The sequence below is a fragment of the Malurus melanocephalus genome, unplaced genomic scaffold (genome assembly GCF_030028575.1).
Source record: "Malurus melanocephalus ecotype Western Australia unplaced genomic scaffold, MMel_1.1 scaffold_16, whole genome shotgun sequence".
NCBI classification, from domain to species: domain Eukaryota; kingdom Metazoa; phylum Chordata; class Aves; order Passeriformes; family Maluridae; genus Malurus; species Malurus melanocephalus.
This window is the reverse complement of record NW_026623248.1, coordinates 4,941,420-4,959,193: the sequence shown is the minus strand read 5'-3', so window position 1 is coordinate 4,959,193 and position 17,774 is coordinate 4,941,420. Positions and strand designations below refer to the sequence as shown.

General features: G+C 42.2%; 3 protein-coding genes across 3 annotated transcripts; all 3 read right to left on the bottom strand.

Moving 5' to 3' along the window:
* Positions 1-1,938: 1,938 nt before the first annotated feature.
* Positions 1,939-5,073, bottom strand: SMCO3 (single-pass membrane protein with coiled-coil domains 3). The gene is made up of 3 exons (XM_057385428.1): positions 4,995-5,073; positions 4,440-4,487; positions 1,939-2,714 (listed from the first exon to the last, which is right to left on the bottom strand). Exon 3 carries the CDS (start codon positions 2,695-2,697, stop codon positions 2,020-2,022), a length of 678 nt encoding a protein of 225 aa, XP_057241411.1. The 5' UTR covers positions 2,698-2,714; positions 4,440-4,487; positions 4,995-5,073; the 3' UTR covers positions 1,939-2,019.
* A 1,988-nt stretch (positions 5,074-7,061) lies between these two features.
* Positions 7,062-9,998, bottom strand: ART4 (ADP-ribosyltransferase 4 (inactive) (Dombrock blood group)). Its single transcript, XM_057385417.1, is given in 4 exon segments — positions 7,062-7,156; positions 7,974-8,685; positions 9,907-9,956; positions 9,959-9,998. Coding segments are annotated over 4 exon segments (897 nt in total).
* A 2,685-nt stretch (positions 9,999-12,683) lies between these two features.
* On the bottom strand, positions 12,684-17,463 carry LOC130585074 (osteocalcin-like). Its single transcript, XM_057385405.1, has 4 exons — positions 17,306-17,463; positions 16,793-16,828; positions 14,851-14,920; positions 12,684-13,638 (listed from the first exon to the last, which is right to left on the bottom strand). Exons 1-4 carry the CDS (start codon positions 17,370-17,372, stop codon positions 13,509-13,511), a joined length of 303 nt encoding a protein of 100 aa, XP_057241388.1. The 5' UTR covers positions 17,373-17,463; the 3' UTR covers positions 12,684-13,508.
* Between the last annotated feature and the right edge of the window lie 311 nt (positions 17,464-17,774).

The window sequence follows — 17,774 nt, the reverse complement described above, 5'->3', positions numbered from 1 at the left end:
ATCCCACTTTCCCTGACACTGCTTAGCATTTGCTTTCAAGAAAATGTGGTCAAACTGCTTGAAAAATACAAGAGATTTTTGATTTTCATTTGACTCCACTATTCTAATACAGCACTGATTGGCAATAATTTTTTACTTCCTAGTGTACATTTGCACATAGAAAGCAGAAGCCAGGAACTCCTACCTCTCCAATACTCAAATACTGCTGTTCTACTCATTGACAGAGTCTTGCCTCTACACAAGCCCCTCTAAACTGAGTGCCATTTGTATCAGGAGACAAAAGATGTAACATCTTGGAGAAATGATGCCTCAGGTCACCATGTCATTCATCACAATACCCCATGTAGGCAAGGAAATGCTTTTTGCCTCCTCTGAGTTGATTTTCCTGACCCACATAGCCCAGTCTGCAGCTTGTACTGGTCCCAGTTTCTCAGTCCCTGGCACCCATCTATGCTTCTGAACCCTGGGCTTTCTCCCTGATGACTGACAGAGCTTTTGAGCGCCAGCAGTTTCATTGTCATCTAGTGGCTTTTGCCCATAAAAGGGAAGACAAGTCAGAATTTTAAGATTAAAGTGAGAACAGAGGTGGAGTAGAATAAAAACCCAATGAAACAAAAAACTCCCCAAACCCCAGAATAGAAGGGTTGTGAATCTCACCCATATCTTTATTTCATAGGCACTACCTAGTTATTAATAAACTTAAATTGCTRATATACAATATTAACAAACATGATTTTGGACATGCTTTTAGTATGGGGGAAGCTGGTACTGAAAAAAGGAACCTATGCATGACCCTACTAGATTGGTCTATCATGGATTAAGAAAAAATATAAATTGCATATATAATTAAGATTTTAATACTTCTTCATTATTTGGTTAAAGATTGTTTTTTCAGACAAAAAAAAGGCCTCCCAAAAAAAAAAAAAAAACCCAAAAAACCCAACCAAGTACAGAAAAGAGAGGCCTTCCATTAGTCAGGTACATTTTTATTAATTCTTGAATTACCTTTTTTTTCCTAAGATCAAGAAAAAGAAATTCACAGCAAATCAGAGCAAGACACTACAAGTCATGTTCTTGCATCCAGCATTGGTTTGAAAATCTGAAAAATAAGGATATTTGATAGCATATTGTGAAATATAGGATCTGAGCACATTCTTGGCAGTCCCACGTTGATGGGATCGGATAAAGGACTTGAAAATAACATTAATACATTAATAGGGCTACAATCCTACAGGCCCTGGGACATGTGTATAATCCCATTTCAGTCAACAAAACAGGAACATTGCACAGAGATTTTTACCTTTGTATTGGCTGGAGCAGAGTATTACTGAGCATAACAGTTTATTCATGGCCAGGCACACCTGGAACACAGCAGCTCTCAGTTTTCTCTCAGTTGTGGGGCAAGGTTGTGTATGTTTGCCTGTAGGCCCAKGCTTCTCTTAAGTGTCAGTCTACTGGGATTAGAGTTTATTTAAAGAAGATCTCTGGCTGGCTCCTTAGGAGGGCAGGAAATAGCAGTTAAATATGCTTCAGYTAGTCCTTGTAATGAACAGGGAATTCAGTCTATCAGATTTAGCACTAATCTATACTATGAGTTTAGCAACCACAGATGTCCTGATAAGGCCTCCAGATGCTGGCATGGATTGCCGTGTTGAAGTTTTCTCCCATCATATTGTCATCTTCRATACAGAAACACAAATTCTCATCACTACCACTCCAGCAGTCAATGTTATTGTCACTAGTAAGAATTACAGTTCAAGATTACCTACAATGCTTTCAAGAAAACAAGCTTAAGGAAAGGTGCAGAGTATTTGAAACATTGTCTCCCAGAAACACCTGCAAACCAGTTCTGTTTTAATATATTTCAGTGCCAGTTTCCTGAATTGTCATATTTCTTGTTCTGCTACCACTAATAAGAAAAAAAAAAAAAAAGCAATCAGTAGTTCATTAGTCATAGTGAATCAAAAAGGTTTCTGCTGACATAGCTGCTGTCGCAGCAGAAAACAAGTCCAGCTTCATTCACTGAACTTGCTGTTTCACCAAAGATGTCACTTCATGTATGGCACACTGGTACTTTTCTGAGGCTGCTTTAAACTCAGCCAGGTGCTTCTCATAGCTTCTCACAGCTGTCAGAAGCTGACTCCTCTCCACGGCTCCCAGGATGGCATGGAGGATCATTTCAAGGCCAAGCCCAATAATGGTAATGCTGACTCCCCCAAGAACAGACGCCCCAATCTGTGCAAGGAGGCTGATGAGTGTGCTGACAGTGAGAGTTAAAAAATTGGAACCAAGAAGTTTGATAGCTACCATTGCAGCTGTTGAAGTCGCTTCTCCAAAAATAATGGAAAAAACTCTCTGGGCTATTGCAATTTTCTCCAACTCGGGCTCTTTGACATCATAGAGCTTCTGGTACAGAACTGGCTCGAGCTTTTCCTTCATGTCACTGTCGATCTTCTGCACCTGATGCTGAATCTCACTTATCACTTGAATGATCATGTCACAGTTTTCCTTGACAGTGCTGCTCTCTCTCATTTTGATGGGGGTAATGGTGCAGCCCAGATGTTTGTTCAGCACTCCAACCAGCTCATTTGTTGCATGGAAATTTGCAGACATAGAGTCAAGCAATTCCTGATGCAGATGGATTAATTCTTGCTTTCTCTTGGGATTATCAGGGTAAAGGAGGTCACTCAATGCCATTCTTCAGAAACAGGTTACTTCAAAAGAAAAAAGAAATTTCTTACTCTGTTCAATACCCATAATCATAGCCCTAAAATGAGCTGTGAAATGTGCTTTGTCTCTGCCCCACTGGTTCCTTTCATACTGAACAGGTCACATCTCAAGGCATATCTTGTAAATGTAGAAGTCTTAATTCTTGTTTTGGATCTTTGGCCAGATGATTGGAAAAGGACCTTGTAAGACAGTGGGTTTACTCAGAGCAAMAAAAATAGCCAACAAGTATATAATGAGCAGAGTGGTGAAATGAATGTAGGTCATTGGCAACTGAAAACTGAAATTAAAACCTTGGAAACTGAAGATGGTAGAAGCTGAGCTAGTTCACTAAAAAATGGAACAATCTCACCTAGTCAGCGAAACTAAAGATGTGGCCTGTTCTAGGCACTCTTTTGTATCAGCCTGTTTTTCCATTTAGTGGCATCCAATTTTTCAGCAAACATGATCATTGGTGGAGTGGACATGGTCTGCGTCACAGTAAGAATATTTTATGCCAGTATAGATTTTTTCTTCTAACATTCAAGACAAAATGTTTCTATATAAGCATTCTGTGCTTCTACTAAGAAGCTTACCCTTGGAAATTCATAGAGAATARTAAAATTATCTATAATAACCCCATCCTAACCTATGTCAGCTTACACACATCTCTCACTGTGCTTCCTTCCCTGATATTTAGCCCCTGTTCCCTCATGGTTTATTCCCTAATGCTGTAATCAATTCCCATTTGTTTTTTCACTSTGCAGTTATCCCCGTGATGTGGAGCACCCTGTGTAAGCACCTGGAGGTGCACCGATGCCTGGCTGGCTGTGATGTCAGACTGCCTTGGAGCAGCACACACTGGCCTGCCCTTCTTGCACAACCTCACACCCTCTGTTTCATGGGAAAACAATATCCKCAGGTATTGCAGCTCACAAAGCTCCTAGGATTTGACTGAGCAGAATCTGGCCCTCCCTTACCACTGTACAGACCAAAATTCAACTCCCCTCAATCCCTTGTGTCTAATCCTTATGGCCTCCATTCTTCTCTGAGTTGTTAGTTTGCCAGCAAAAGGGCATATTTACCTAATTTTTTTTTTCTTCATATACTGCATACCAAAATAGGGAGTCAGAAGAGACTGAGGTGCCAGTGAGCATGGAGTTACTCCTCATCACTAAAATTCTGTAATCAAGATTGTGTCATTTCCCTTCAACCTATCACCAGCCTCGAAATGAAAATGCTTTAGGATGATTTCAGCTTAAATGCAAATGCCTTTGCTACAGGGGAAAACTATGAATGAGTAGGATGCCTCATTTCTTTGTTGGTACTTTTTGTGTTCTAAGCCCTCTTATTGCAAATCTGGGCCACTTTTGTGCAGTGATTTGCATTCTTCAAAGAAAAATCTCTTCTTGTTGTTGGTGCCTACATATCACAGTTAGAGATATAAATAGTTATGTGTAGGGGACTACCTAGTTTTTTCTTTTTAAAAAGATACCYTTTTGCCATTTTGGTCCTTTGTTGTTCTTGCACTGTCTGTTAGCTGCAAATCATCTGACACTGACCCAGCTGTATTTTACTAACACACCCTCCCCCACAAGGTCACGGTAGAAAACCAGAATGATTTCACAATCCCCTGCCAACTTTTAATCTCAGTGTTGAAATACAAGCCAGTCTGAAAAGAGTTTTTTTCCACAATATTTTGCACAGCACTGTGTTTTGTTTCAGCAACTTACCTTGCAGCTCTGCCAAGAGAATAAACTCTTTAACACATCTTCTTCAAGCTGTAGGGAGCAAAATACATAAACAGTAAAGGTTTTTGATTTTCAGGAAACATGAAGCCATGTTAATGCAAGCTATAACTTCATGTAAGTCCTGCCTCAGAGATGTTGCTGGTTTGCTCTYTGACTCGGTGTGATACTAAAACCTTTCTACCCAGGGTGCTTTATTCTAAGGTAATTTCTTTTACCTTATTAGAAACTGGGAAGACAAAAAGTTTTAGAAGGGATAGCACTTCAACRAACATTTTACATACTAGACAGGTGTGAAGGAGATTTTTAGAATCTGTTCTTTATATATGATTTTTTCAACTTCTGATAGCTGCTCTAGACTTAATGTCTCCTAATGCTAAAATTACTTCTAACTCTTCACCTTAGCACTTCCACTAGTTTTTTTTTTACATTTTCCTTCATACAATTAGGCAGGCTACATATATTTCTGTATTCCTATTTCTCCAGCTCCAGGGAGATTTTCTGCAGAAACGTTTCTAAATAAACATTTAGGTTGCCTACCTGGTTTTCTCTGATTGCTCCTGCTGAAATGTGTATGGGATAGTAACTTCAGCCTCTTTCCCCTCTGCTCATCTGGTGTTTTCCAGCAGCATGTGATGAGTTAGGGATCCAGGGGCTGGGCTTCAGTTGCATCCTGTTGCCTGCCTGCTTGTCATTAATTCTATTGTGTGATGTTTACCCAGATTCATCTCGTTTTCTTCCTCCTTTCCCCTTCCTTTCAATTTTAACATAATTCAGTTTGCTTATGCTGGTTCCCAATTACTGGATCCTCCAAAGGCCTTCTGTTCCTGGAGAGAATGGGCACAGGACAAATTCCTCCTGCCTGGAGCAGAGGTGTATCACAGGCACCTACAGCCATGGCTGAAAGGATGGTGTTACTTGCTGTCCTCAGAACACAAAAGGTGTAGGACAGCATTTTTAATTAAAATAGATACAGGATTAGGGATTTTACTGGGATTTATAAATTCTTTTTTTTTTTTTTTGTAAACATAAACATTAATGCTTGCAGCTATGCCTTGAAATAATGAATTTCTACAATGACTGCTTTTGTATACTTGCAAATTATGGAAGAACAATTGAACAGTCCACATAAACAGAAAAATAGATACCACAGACAGTGGGAATAGGTTTTTTCTGTCCCAGTAAGACATCTGTCTTTGACCAAGTCAGAGATCTTTCATCCTCTGATCCTTAGAAAAGTGAACCTGCAGCCCACAAGGGCTCTGGCACAAGCAAAAGCAACACCAGGAGGGGTCTCTGAGCCTCACACTATCCCAGGACTGTATCTCTTGTTGGCCTTGGGAGAACCCTTAGGTGCAAGCAGAAGGACATAACTTCCTTAGCAGTCAAAATGGTATCGTGATGGGCACCCAAGCAAAAAGAATGTTTTGTGCTCCCACCTATCAAGGGATGCTTGCACCATCCAGTCAGTGTATGAACTGGCTGATATAGGTCACTTTTCAGGGAAATGTAACCTGACAAAACATTACATTACTCAGTCTTCAATTGCTTTGTCCCTTGAACATGGATGTCATGTTTTTGAYTTTGCTGTGTCTATTCCCTCCTCCCAAAAAAGAGGGTTTAATTCTGTAGACCCACCACTATATACAAAATAAATTATTTTAGTTGTAAGGATGATGCAAAGCAGTTGTTTGCTAGGACTCACACAAATTTACTAACAAACACCAAAAAGTGAGAATAATTAATTTACAGCACTTCTTTTACTTTGAAGATTGTATGTCAAAGTCATACTTTCTGGCCATCAGAGTACCAATACTTGCAGCTGTTTACACCTTATTTTGCTGGCCTGCTTTGTAAGACCCCAGAAAAGGCTATCAAGAGCATTTCCTCTGTTTTCTTCTACCAGTGTTTTAGGGAAGGATAGGTCAGGTGGACTGGCGTTTTTTATTGTTGGTTTCAGAAATGTAACAATCTACCACAAATATATCCACCTTTATTCCCTGTAATTCCCCTGTAATAACCCCTTCTGGATTTCCTCTGYTTTCTTTTCAGTCAGACACCACCTCAAAAATGTTAGCCCATCTTGGTTTTAAGAGTGGTAAAGAAATGCTGTTCAGGGTCTGCCAGAATCTGCATGACTTAATGTACTTCTCTGTCTCTTCAAACAACACAATAATCTGACTTCTCAATGCACATCTTGGCACCAACTTCCCCTGCACTCCATGAAGATATGCACAGCTGTCCAGTTACCCACTTGACTTTACTGCCATGGTGCCTTCCACATCCTACAGACAGAATCTTTCTCACTAAAAATAAAGGTATTAAGGAGWCCAAAGTACTTGTGGGTCTTTCCTGAATGCCTAACGGAAAACCTGTCTGTGGTGAAGGTTATCCCTGATCTAATCTTCAGAAAGGCCATAGGTWACTTTCTTCCTACCTGAATGGGTCCAGGGAATGTCTGTTTTGATGAACCAGGCAGAATGTTCCAGTCTTGGCTGGAGAATTGCAGCTGAAGGCGAAGGGAAGATTGAACCTTCTCCAGCAACAGGAATTCCAGAGACTTCTTGCCCGCTATTCAAGGCCACATATGTGGATGCAGATGGAGAATCAGAGATTGTGGACCAAGCACAGGGAAACTCCAAGCACACTAGGAAGAGTGTCAGAGGCAAGCGCAGTATAACCACTATTCTTGCTTCTTGAAGCTGAAAGAAAGTGAAAAGAGCAGTTATTTATTCCTCTTCTCACTGCCTGATGCTTTKTGCATTTGCTAACATAACTTTTGCCCACAAAAGCCATTTTCTTAACTATGTCTACTACTTTGGGTTAGGAGGCACAAGCTCTCATTCCTAAATAGTTGTTTTGAGCTCAAAGATTGCATTGACACACTATTGTCTAAAGAGACAAAGAGTCCTGGATTGGTGGTAGACTCACAGAAAGGCAGGGATGCGAAACAGTGAGGTATTCCAGCACTGAGTCCTCTGTAACAAGGAAACTCAGTGTGTTCTTTATCAACAGGTACCTTTTCTCCCCCCTGTTTCAGGAGAGAGGTCACTGCTAAAGCAATGGTAGCTTTGTTTACACTTAGCTTGCCAGAGATAAGTGTAGAAGTAGAAGTTTGCCAAAGCAGCAGTGGACCAAAGCCTAGAACAGTCCTAAGGCTGAAAGTGTAGCAGCACTGCAAGATGCCAGCATGGATTACTTGGTTTGCTTGAACCACTCTTGCAATAAGTATGCTGGGCACCCAAAGGCATGAGTCCTACAACAGCCTTGCAATGGCAGATGAGATAAATGGGGGCTGCAAGACCCTTGAGACCATCTTTAGTGAGCTGTGGGGTTGTCCCTGGTTTCACAGCAAACAGGTTAAACCTGGGTCTTGTGGCTCTTGTGRGAGAGCACAGCAGGCAAGGTACAGGTTTGGCCTTGAGTGTGGCCCYGTGAAGGTGGAGCTGGTGGGGACTGCCTGGCAGTGGAGACCTGACTGTCCTGCACCCCCCTTGCACAAGAGGCTGTGCACATTACCTTCCAACAGCTGGCACTGGTACTTGCTGTAGTTCCCCACAGAATGCAGATGCAGCCAGTTACCCTGCTGGGTCTAAAAGAAGTTTTTAACAAGAAATATCTCATAAGGCAGAATGAGGACTTCCTTCTCAGATGTGCGGTAAGAAAAACGTTGCAGAGCTGCTCCYAGGCAAGTGGTCACTGTGATCCAAGTTTCATTCCCGAACTTCCGGGCATCATTCTTGAGGCAGGAGGTAGAAGTGAAATGGCCAAATCGCACCATGCTGCCTTCCATGGCCTCGATACATAAGTCTTTTACACCCCTGTACACTTGGTGGCACTTATGTTCCCCCATGCTGCTCTGCCATTTCTTCATTATCTGGATAGCAGTTGTTAGATAGAAGTGAAAATATTTAAACTCGTGTCTGTAGTGCTCTGGAGAAATTCCTGCTGTAGATGTAGCCCGGTTCAGCTGCGAGTGCAGGGAGGAGTTCATGGTRTAAGCCATGAGGACTATGGCATGGCTGTCATGCATCTCCCTCAGGAGACCTACAGGGCTCTTTAGCAAAGCCTCCTGGGCCTTTTTCCAGAGACTCAAATAGCCCTTGTTAGCAGCTATTTCGTTTTGAAAATAGTCTCCTTGCTCCAGTTCTTCCATCATCTCCTCTCTGTACCCCAGATACTGGTCATCAAAGGAATGCAGAGCCATATCCATCAGGGTATGGGACATAACCTGTAACACAAAAGCAAATGAAAATCAGCATCAGAAGTATGAATGTCTTGTGTATCTCTGTGGATGCAAGCCAAGTTTTCCTCTACCCTTTTCTTGCCTCTTTGTCATTACTGGCATAGCAAGCAAAGMAGATAGAAAATCTTTAGAAAGATCTTCCTGAGCAGCCTCAGGTTATTGTCTATACACCACCACAGGCAAATACTAGTCAGGGTGCCAGAGTTCTTATTTGATGTGGACCTGTTACATTAAAATCTCCCAGAGCATTGATCCTTCAGAAGGTGATGGTGTCAAGCCTGCAGGACAAACCCATGGTCCATTTATTTCAATATTCTGCTCAGGATTATTAAGTGGTTTGGAAGAGGGAAAAAATAAGCAAAACAATGTATTAGAGGCAGTATAGCCCGAACTCTCAGAGGTGAATTTCTTCTTTCTGYCCTTACAAACCCCTTGAATATGTTTGGCTCTCTCAATGACACCAGCTGGACTTGTCATGTAAATAAATAAACWTTAAACACATGAGCAAGAATTCACACAGCTGGGTGCCATAACAGGAAAATAACCCCTAATATATTCTGCCTAGGAAATGACATGCTAATTGTGTTTGTAGCATTTCTAATTAATAAAAACCTTGTGTAATCATATCTAAGAAATTGTGAGTTATGGCGYTGTTATTTTTGCATTATGATCACCCAGTAGACTGATCAAGGACTGTAGTCAGTTGAAATCTGCAAGTGGATGGATACTCACTTTAATCTCAAATATTCATCCTAAACACATAAGCAAACTGGCACCTTTCTTAGCCTCTGGCCCACAAACTACACAGGGATTCAGTTTATTTCTCCATGATGTCATAATTGCTGTKAGGGAAAGCTAAAAGGCAGTTGCAAGAAATAGAGCAATATTGTCACTGTCCATCYAACAGCAGATTGATTTTGTCAGAGCCTCAGTTGAGACAGGCTGGAAAAGGAGAAGAAAGATTTCATGAGATCTCACAAACATCATCTAGGAAACCATCTGGCTGCAAGCAAGAGGAAAACACCAACCAAGTGGTAAAAACAAATTAGGACAGGTAAGAAATGGAGCAGAGGAACTGAAAGCAGGAAAGTTAAAATTGAACCCAAAGCTCCTAAAACAATCCATTTCAAATGGAAAAAAAAGAATTAGAATTTTATTTCTGTGGTATAAACAGTACCATTATTTCAAATAAAGAGCAATATTTACCCCTTTTACCAGCATTTGTGAGAATATCAACAACAGGAGGCTGCCAGTAACACCGGCTTCCTATAGTCCACCCAAGACATTTTAAAGAACATTTTTTTCAAGGGAAGATAATTTACATCTGTTTCTTTCTGTTTTTCTTTGAACTGGAAAATTCTGCAGTTTGTAATTTGCTCTCAGGTTTTGGTGACTGTTCTTCAACCAAAGATCATTTGCTAAATTCTCGCAGCAATTTGGAAGTCATTAATCAATCCAAGCAGACAATTCACTGGTAGAAGTATGCCCAAAATCCATAAGGAAGTGTCTGGTTGCTGCTGTGAGTGTCCATTGCCTTGATAGCTCTTTTAATCCCAAGGTTTTTGGTGTTGTTCTTGCAAAAAGGAAGAAAACCGTAGCTTGGAGAAGTCTAAGGCAATTCTCCTGAGGAGTGATGTGTTGGRGTGACTGCTCCTTGGTCAAGAGTTCTAAAAGCCCTTTTTAAAAAGTTGACTCTGATAAAGCCAACACAGAAATGCAGCGTAGGTTGGGTTCCTGTCTGGAAGCAGAGGTAACCAAATTGTCCTTTTCCTTATCATCCCATGGTTTCTACTCATGTGCTGCCCATCCTACTCTTACACCACTACAAAGGTGGCACCTTGTTGGACTATTTACATTGGGCACAGCCAAAATGAGTGCGTAAATGCAGATTCTGTACTGMGACAAACCTTTCCCTGGCAGCTGCTTTCCAGACACCCTTCCAAATACAGTGAGTCAGTTATTCACCTGCTGATAACTCTTCTGCATGGAAAATGAGCCAAGAACTGTCGAGGCTTTGGTTCTGACTRCTGAAATATGAAGCCCATTTTCCATGGCCTGATAGTGATAGGCTGGATGAGGAGGGCACCTCCAGACATGGGGTGATTCCCTGAGATATATGTTTGTGCTGCTGCTTGGATTTTGTGGGCAGAGCATTTGTAAAATATTTCTGAGATAGGTGGGAAGTGACATAGAGGTCTCATACTGGGCTGCTTTCAGAGCAGCTGCTGCTGCTGCTGACAGTAYCTGCAGCTCCTGGTGCCATGAGATGATGGCATGAATTGCTATATAAAGTGATGGATGCAGACTACCCAATTCTTCCTGGAATTTCTCTGGTATCTTGGGCTGTATTTCAGAAAGTGGTTACTTGGCTGCTAAAGGTGAGTCCACAGGAGGGCTCACGAATTWATTCAGAGCATCTTCACTTCTGTCTGTTTAGACAAATCAGGCCTAAGCTGAGACAGGCTCCCATGGGAGCTTGGCAACCATGATAAACAACTCCACTAAAATGTCAATTCAGCTGCACATAATCCATTTGSAAATCATGTCCCTGGTTTTCCCCTCTGACCTCTTATTGTATGTTCAGTGTGAAGGTAATTAGGAAGAAAGGCCTCTGAATTTGCATTTTCAAGCGCTTCAGAAGTAATGCAGTGTAYTATTAAATACAATAAATACAATGGCCGTAAGATGGCAGCAGAGGATTTGTGGCGGTGCTTAGCGMGGTATTAACCGAGCGAAAATCAAATTCCTTCATTTTAGCAGTAAATTTGTAACGTGATCTGAGCACTCGGATCCCCAAAGGTCATAATTACTTAGGCCCATGAAGAGATCTGGTGACACAGAGCAGATGACATCATGGAGACCTCCAGGTGCAACTTGCCTGAAAAAAAGTATTTACTGAAAGGGAGAGAAAAATATAAAACTAACAGAAAGATGCAAATATAGACAGGAAACTTTTTGTGCTAACAAAACCATACAACACCAACAAACTCGTTATTTTGTTAGTACACTAGATATTAGGATTCTACTAATCTCTCTACTATTTTTCCAAGCAAAAATGTTTTCAATAAAGCACTCTGTTAATTTTTAGTGTATGGCATTCCAAGATTTTTGCTGTGAATGGTGAAGTCCCATTAGTTTATGTCACTAGAGGAAACATTCACAGGTGTTTGACCAAGAAAAAGAAAAGATATTTATTAAGTGTCTTCTTGGCATAACCAGAACAAGACATAGCAGCTTGCAAAGCAAGGCTCGTGCTGGCAGCCATCTCTGTGGAYTTATCCTGTGTCTGTCCTTCAGGCTTTTCAAAAAAGTGCTGATCTGGGTAAATGGCGAGTCAGGTAAAGCCTGGCCCTCCTCCCCCTCAGTGTCACAGTGTGCTGCAACTATGACCTAAATTTCAGTGTAGTCATTTCTTTGCACTGGGGCATGGGAAAGGGGAAGGAAGCCTCATGCACTGGGTTCCTGCTCCTCAGGGTTCACAAAAGCAGGCTGTTTCTTCCAGGCACCTCTTTTACCACAGGTAAAAGTTGTACTGAGGAACACAGAGAAGCAGCGCACCAACCTCCTTTACATAAGCAGTATTTATTGCCATTAGCAGCTGAGAATTGGTTTCASCAGCTTAAATGTAACCAGAGAGATTTGGTCTCTGTCAGTTTCCCGAGCATCAGCAGTCCCCGTCCTTGGAGGTGTGATCTGCAGCCGCCTCTCAGGGAAGAAAAGCTGACAGAGTATATTAAGGAAGGTTATGCTGAAAGTTGCTAAGGTGTAGTATTCATACCAGAGGGCAAGCGAAATAGTGCAGAGGGAAGACAATATGTATATAAGAACACACACACATTTTTATATATATTTAGCTATAAGTTGTCTTGAATAAACAAAAACACTGCCCCAACTTCAATCCATCCTTGAAACTATTTTCTTTTTATTTCATAATGGTTATAGCTTTCTTCTCTTTTTTTATTTTAACAACAAAAATTAGCTGTTTAGATACTTAATTTCAAGCATAACTGCAAAAGCAAAAGAGAAGAGGGTATTTGTTTTGTTTTGCTTGGGTATATTCTGTTTCACCAGAAACTGGTTGTGAAAAAAGAAGCAGAAACCAAGAGAATTTGAGGGCACTTTTTTCAGCCACTAAAAGCAGCACACAAATGGAAGAGCTCATTTAAAAGGACTCCTTAAACACACCTTTTGGGATTTATCTGTTGTTGCTATACAGGCAATATTTTTGTAACAGAATAATGAGAAGAGTGTACCAGAGCCTGATTGCTGTCTATGTAAGAGTATTTGCACACTTCTATCTTTACAAAATTATCCTACTGTGATGCAYATTTAATGTGATTATACTACATGAAAATACTGAACTTTCCCACTAATTGGAACAGGAAACAGGTGTCCTTCCTTCTTCTCAGGACTCCCAGAAGTGAGACTCCCAGGATCAGCTCCATCACATTTACATACGTTGTGACGTTCTTCTTCTAGATATCCTCCTGTATTTTGCAGAAGAGGATAAGAGTGGTGTTTCTGAGGCATGCAGTGATTTTCTTGAGATCAATCACCATTTCTCACCTATTGTGTGCTGGGGATTCAGGTAAGACAGAGTCTTCTGGTGAAGCTCAAAATACCACAAAAGATGTATGAAAAGAGACTTTATTGATGAAAGGAAGAAAGTTAATGGAAGCTCAACAAGTGAAAAATTCCTGCCTTGGTGTTCCAGCTGGTTAGGGAGACAATGGAAGAAGATGCCAGTGTAGATGCTTTCCTTCACTCCTTTCTCTTGTAGAATTTGGAGTGAAGAGACCTTCCCATCCTCAGTATCTCCCAAAGAAAYGGTTGTAGGCCAACGAAAATCCTATTTGGTCCGAGAGATAGTCACAGGGGGGATAGTTTTCACAGCGCTCATGCATCTGCTCCATCGGACTTTTATAATACTCGTAGTACCTGGAGTTGACAAAGACAGAGATGACATTCTGGAGGCTCAGCCAACGCAGATGGAGACAGGTCACACACCTGACAGTGACATGAAAGAAGTGATTCTCCAGGGTGACCCAGCAGAGGACTGGTCWTGCTGAATTAAACATCTGCTTACACAGGGACAGGCTGCTTGATCAATGCTGGGAAATATGGGATTGAACCCAACTCAAATCAATTGAGGTTTTATCAGAAAAGAATACCATAGAAGCTGACAGGATTTAGGGTTTTTTTTGTCTTCAATCTCATTCCCCAACTACCCAAGAATATTTTTTGTTGTTATTTATTTTACTATATATTTATTTTTTAATTTCTTGTTTGCCTTTATTTTTGCCCAGTTTCTACTCACTTTCCCACTAGTCATTATTTTTCTTTAACTTAAACATTTTTCTCTAATTATCCTCACTTCYGTTGTAGACAGGAACACTATCTTCATGTAGCTTTTTATTCTTTTCTTTTTTGCCAGGCTAAGCAAGCCAAATTTTTTTGTCTCATCTATACACTTTGGATGCCCTCTCAGTTCCTCTTCTAGGTTTGGTTAATCTTTCCTGAAGACTGTACACACCACCACAGGAATCCCACCAGTATCAYGTGAATTTTTACTTTATTTCTGTATTGGAAAGAGTAACTTAACAATCCCTTCCRGGAAATATGTGAAGAACATTCTTGCATTACCTCAAATTTCTCAAATAACTAGGATTTCTCCAAATATTTGGGCCTGCTTTTCTGCACAAGTAAATGTATGTTCTACAGATTCAGAAAGAGCAGTCAATCTAATCCAGCCTTATTCCTACAACAAAGCTGTGTTTTCTTTGTGGGSAACCAGAGGCAATGACCAAAGTTCTGTGATTCTCATTATCCTGGAAACTGGTTCTGAWGACCCTCTAGACTGGAGCAGCTTYTAACTTGTATCCTGCTGTCCCCACRGCTAGCCCACAGTTAGCATTGTCTTTCCCCCCGGGAGGAATATTAGAGCCCAGCTATGAGCTTTTGAAAAGGGTTCTAATGAAAAAAGAACCATTTTTCCATCATTGAATGTCTCCTAAAGCCTCTTTTCTTCAATACATTAAGGTGGTAACATAAGTATACAAGACAATAATGCTTTCTCATGCCCTGTTGCCTTCCCACCCCCTTTTCAGAACAGGCTGAGTCCAGCTGTCAGCCCAGTTCCTGAGTTGTTACCATTCATAGGGGCTGGATCTCTTCTTCCTCTTCACAAAGGTATTGGCAACTTCTTTTTTAATCTTGATGCCTGCCAAGAGAGAACACAGCAGGTTGGAGATGTAGGGCTGTGATTATGAAACACACAGACCAGTCTAACCTCTGTAAATGCAAAATCTTCACAAGCAAATRACTGCCACAARCYATCCYAATATCCRTTYTTATCTCCCCATCCCACTGTCCMCTCAAAGCTCCCTCCTCACTGCAGACTTCAAATCTCCATGAAGCAAGGGTTTTTTCTGTCATGAACTCCATTCCTTATCATACAGCATAATCTGAGTCGGCAGCAAATGTGCAGAAGGCATAAAATATGAATAAGAAGAAAATTAAGAGAATGGCACCCTCTCTCCCCAGCTGCTTAATTTTAAAGTATTRGCTTCCTTTGTATATCTTGACTCAGACTCTGAGTGATGTGGGATATCAAGCAGAAAACCTCAAAACACCTCCACTGTGCCATGAGCAACAGGTAGCACACAGAAATACCAGTGCTCACATGTACAGAGTTCCRTGAAAGGTGAAGAATATAATACAGKGACAGTAAACATCACCCAGTGAGMAATACACCCAGGATGTGCAAAGACCCCCRTATTCAGGACCTGGAGGACATGAGAGGTCTTTCAGCCATGACAGCATTTGCCCCTGCTCCCCACTAACCCATCGTGTSTGCACAGTTTCTTCCTTGCTCCCTTGGTTTGTGGTTGTGCAAACACCGTGGTGCTGTGAAGCACCCCACAAACATCTGGTGGAGCCACTTCCCTCCCCATCCTGAGCCAGGGCTCAGCACAGCACAGCCTCCTTCTGTGGGATGGTCCTGTAYCAGCAGAGCTATGCACAGGTGCTGGCACTGCAGCAACACGTGCAGCTGCACACCAATACACATTTCAGCACAGAAACTGGAAAATTGTTACTCTCTCTGGGGGAAAGAAGATTCTAAGACCTTTGTCTGTGAGGAGATGGTGGGGTTTGTCCCTTCCCTCACCATTGTGGAGTGTTTGGCTGGGTTTCTCTTTGGAGGTGAGAGGTATCCCCTCTCTAGGAAGCTGAGGTTTAGTCTGAATCAAAATACTGACTGCACAGAAACTGAGAGTTAATGAGCTGCCACAAGCTACCACCTTTCCCTGAACAGTCTTTATATGTTTTTTTTTCTCTTTCCCAATCTGTGTTTGTATTGGCTCACTGGAAAAAATACCAGCTTTCATGCTTCTCAGTAGCAATGTTATCCTTTAAAGCRTGAGAAAGGAGAGACAGGAGAGAACAAAAAGGATTTTCCATRCAGATTTCTGCCAGGATCAGCTTGCTGCAAAAGCTGTGARCAAACCAAGGTGTGCAAATCCCAAMATCCCAGGTGACCTGACAAGAGGGGCTGCAGTCTTCAGGAGCAGCCAAGGCAGACCCTTTCTTTCAGGGTTTCCATGCTGCAGGATTTGGCAGGCATGCCACAACCCACTGTTGTGGACAGGTTCTGCTGAGGATGCAGCAGTCACTCTGGGTATGTCCCTTAATCCCGCTGAGAGCAGGGACACTGGCTGTGCTGCTTTACCAGCACAACCCTGTTTCACGGAAGGCAGATGCAGACAGCAGCTAACAGGAAATTATTTAAGTCTTGCCAGGGCACTGCTCCAGGGCTGTGGAGGGCAGGCTGTGGCACTAACACACCCCGAGCAATGCTGTCCTTGCAGGTGCAGGGACACTGACTGCCCTCGTGTCACCTGCTCACACGTGAAATGCTCTGTTTGCTGCACACACTCCTGTACCTCGGGGACTGCAGACTTGGCCAGCAAAAAGGGAAGAGCTAGAGAGGGACTCATCATGGTTCTTGTTCAGCCCTTTAACATATCAAAGGGAAGAAAGAAGGCAGAGGCAGGAGAATGGAGCTGAGCATCAGTCAGAGTGATATACTCACTGTCAGCGCTGAGAGATCCTGAGGGTTCTTTGGGATCTGGAAGACAGACAGAAAAGAGTCTGCTTGTGGCTCCTTCTATGTTGTGAGTCGTCCTCTGTGACTGAATCCCAGCACCAACTAGCCAGATCTAGCTCTCCCCACTTACATAGAAGATCTGTTTCCCCCAAAATGATTTTATTAACACCCACCACTTAGAGAGAGACTAAACGATAAAACAGTTTCTTACACGTATTAAAATGTTCGAATTCTCTGCTGCAATTCAATATGCAACTGAGGTGGGGGTGAGTGGGTGTTGACCAGGGGAAGAAAGTGCCCAGCAAAAGATGGGGGTCTGTGTTCCTAAGCCATCTCTCATCTGTGACCATTCTCCACGAGAGATCTGAGGTTGTGCAATGACTGGTCGTGCATCTCCTCCACCCAAAGCTGCATCTCTCCCAGACTGAAGGGAAGCTGTCAGCGAGCTATAGGGTCCAACAGTACTCTGGGAGCCTTCCTGCAAAGATGTCCCCTTACCTTTCTCGCAGCAGCAGAGCACTGCCAGGGCCAGARTCACGATCAGCAGTGCCAGCAGACTCCTCATGTCTTCTTTGGCGTCCCTAGTCTCCCTAACCTCAGAGCTTTCCTGGAGGTTACTGAAGTTCTCCGGGGCTTGCTTTTGGGCAGCTGTTTATATCCTGTGATTTCTTGGAGAGATCAGGGATCTGGCATGTGTTCCTGTGTCTGCAAAACAAAGCCCGTTCTTTGGGCCAGGAGATACTGGGTTCTGGCAGTCATTTTGGCATCCATCTCACGACTCGGGGCATTTCCAGAAGATTTTATCTGATTTTTTGAAGGGAGTTATTGGAGAAAAACAACTGGATTTAAAAAATATTTTTTGTACAAACTTGAAAGTCATTTGGTCATGCTGGAAAGCCAGGGGAGAGACCAGMACACTCTGAAGTCAAGCAGCTCTTTTCATGTGATGGGGGTCTCTCATGTGGAT

Bases quoted from the DNA above. Each gene is read 5' to 3' on its own strand.
- SMCO3 (XM_057385428.1), bottom strand. From the start codon at position 2,697: ATGGCATTGAGTGACCTCCTTTACCCTGATAATCCCAAGAGAAAGCAA.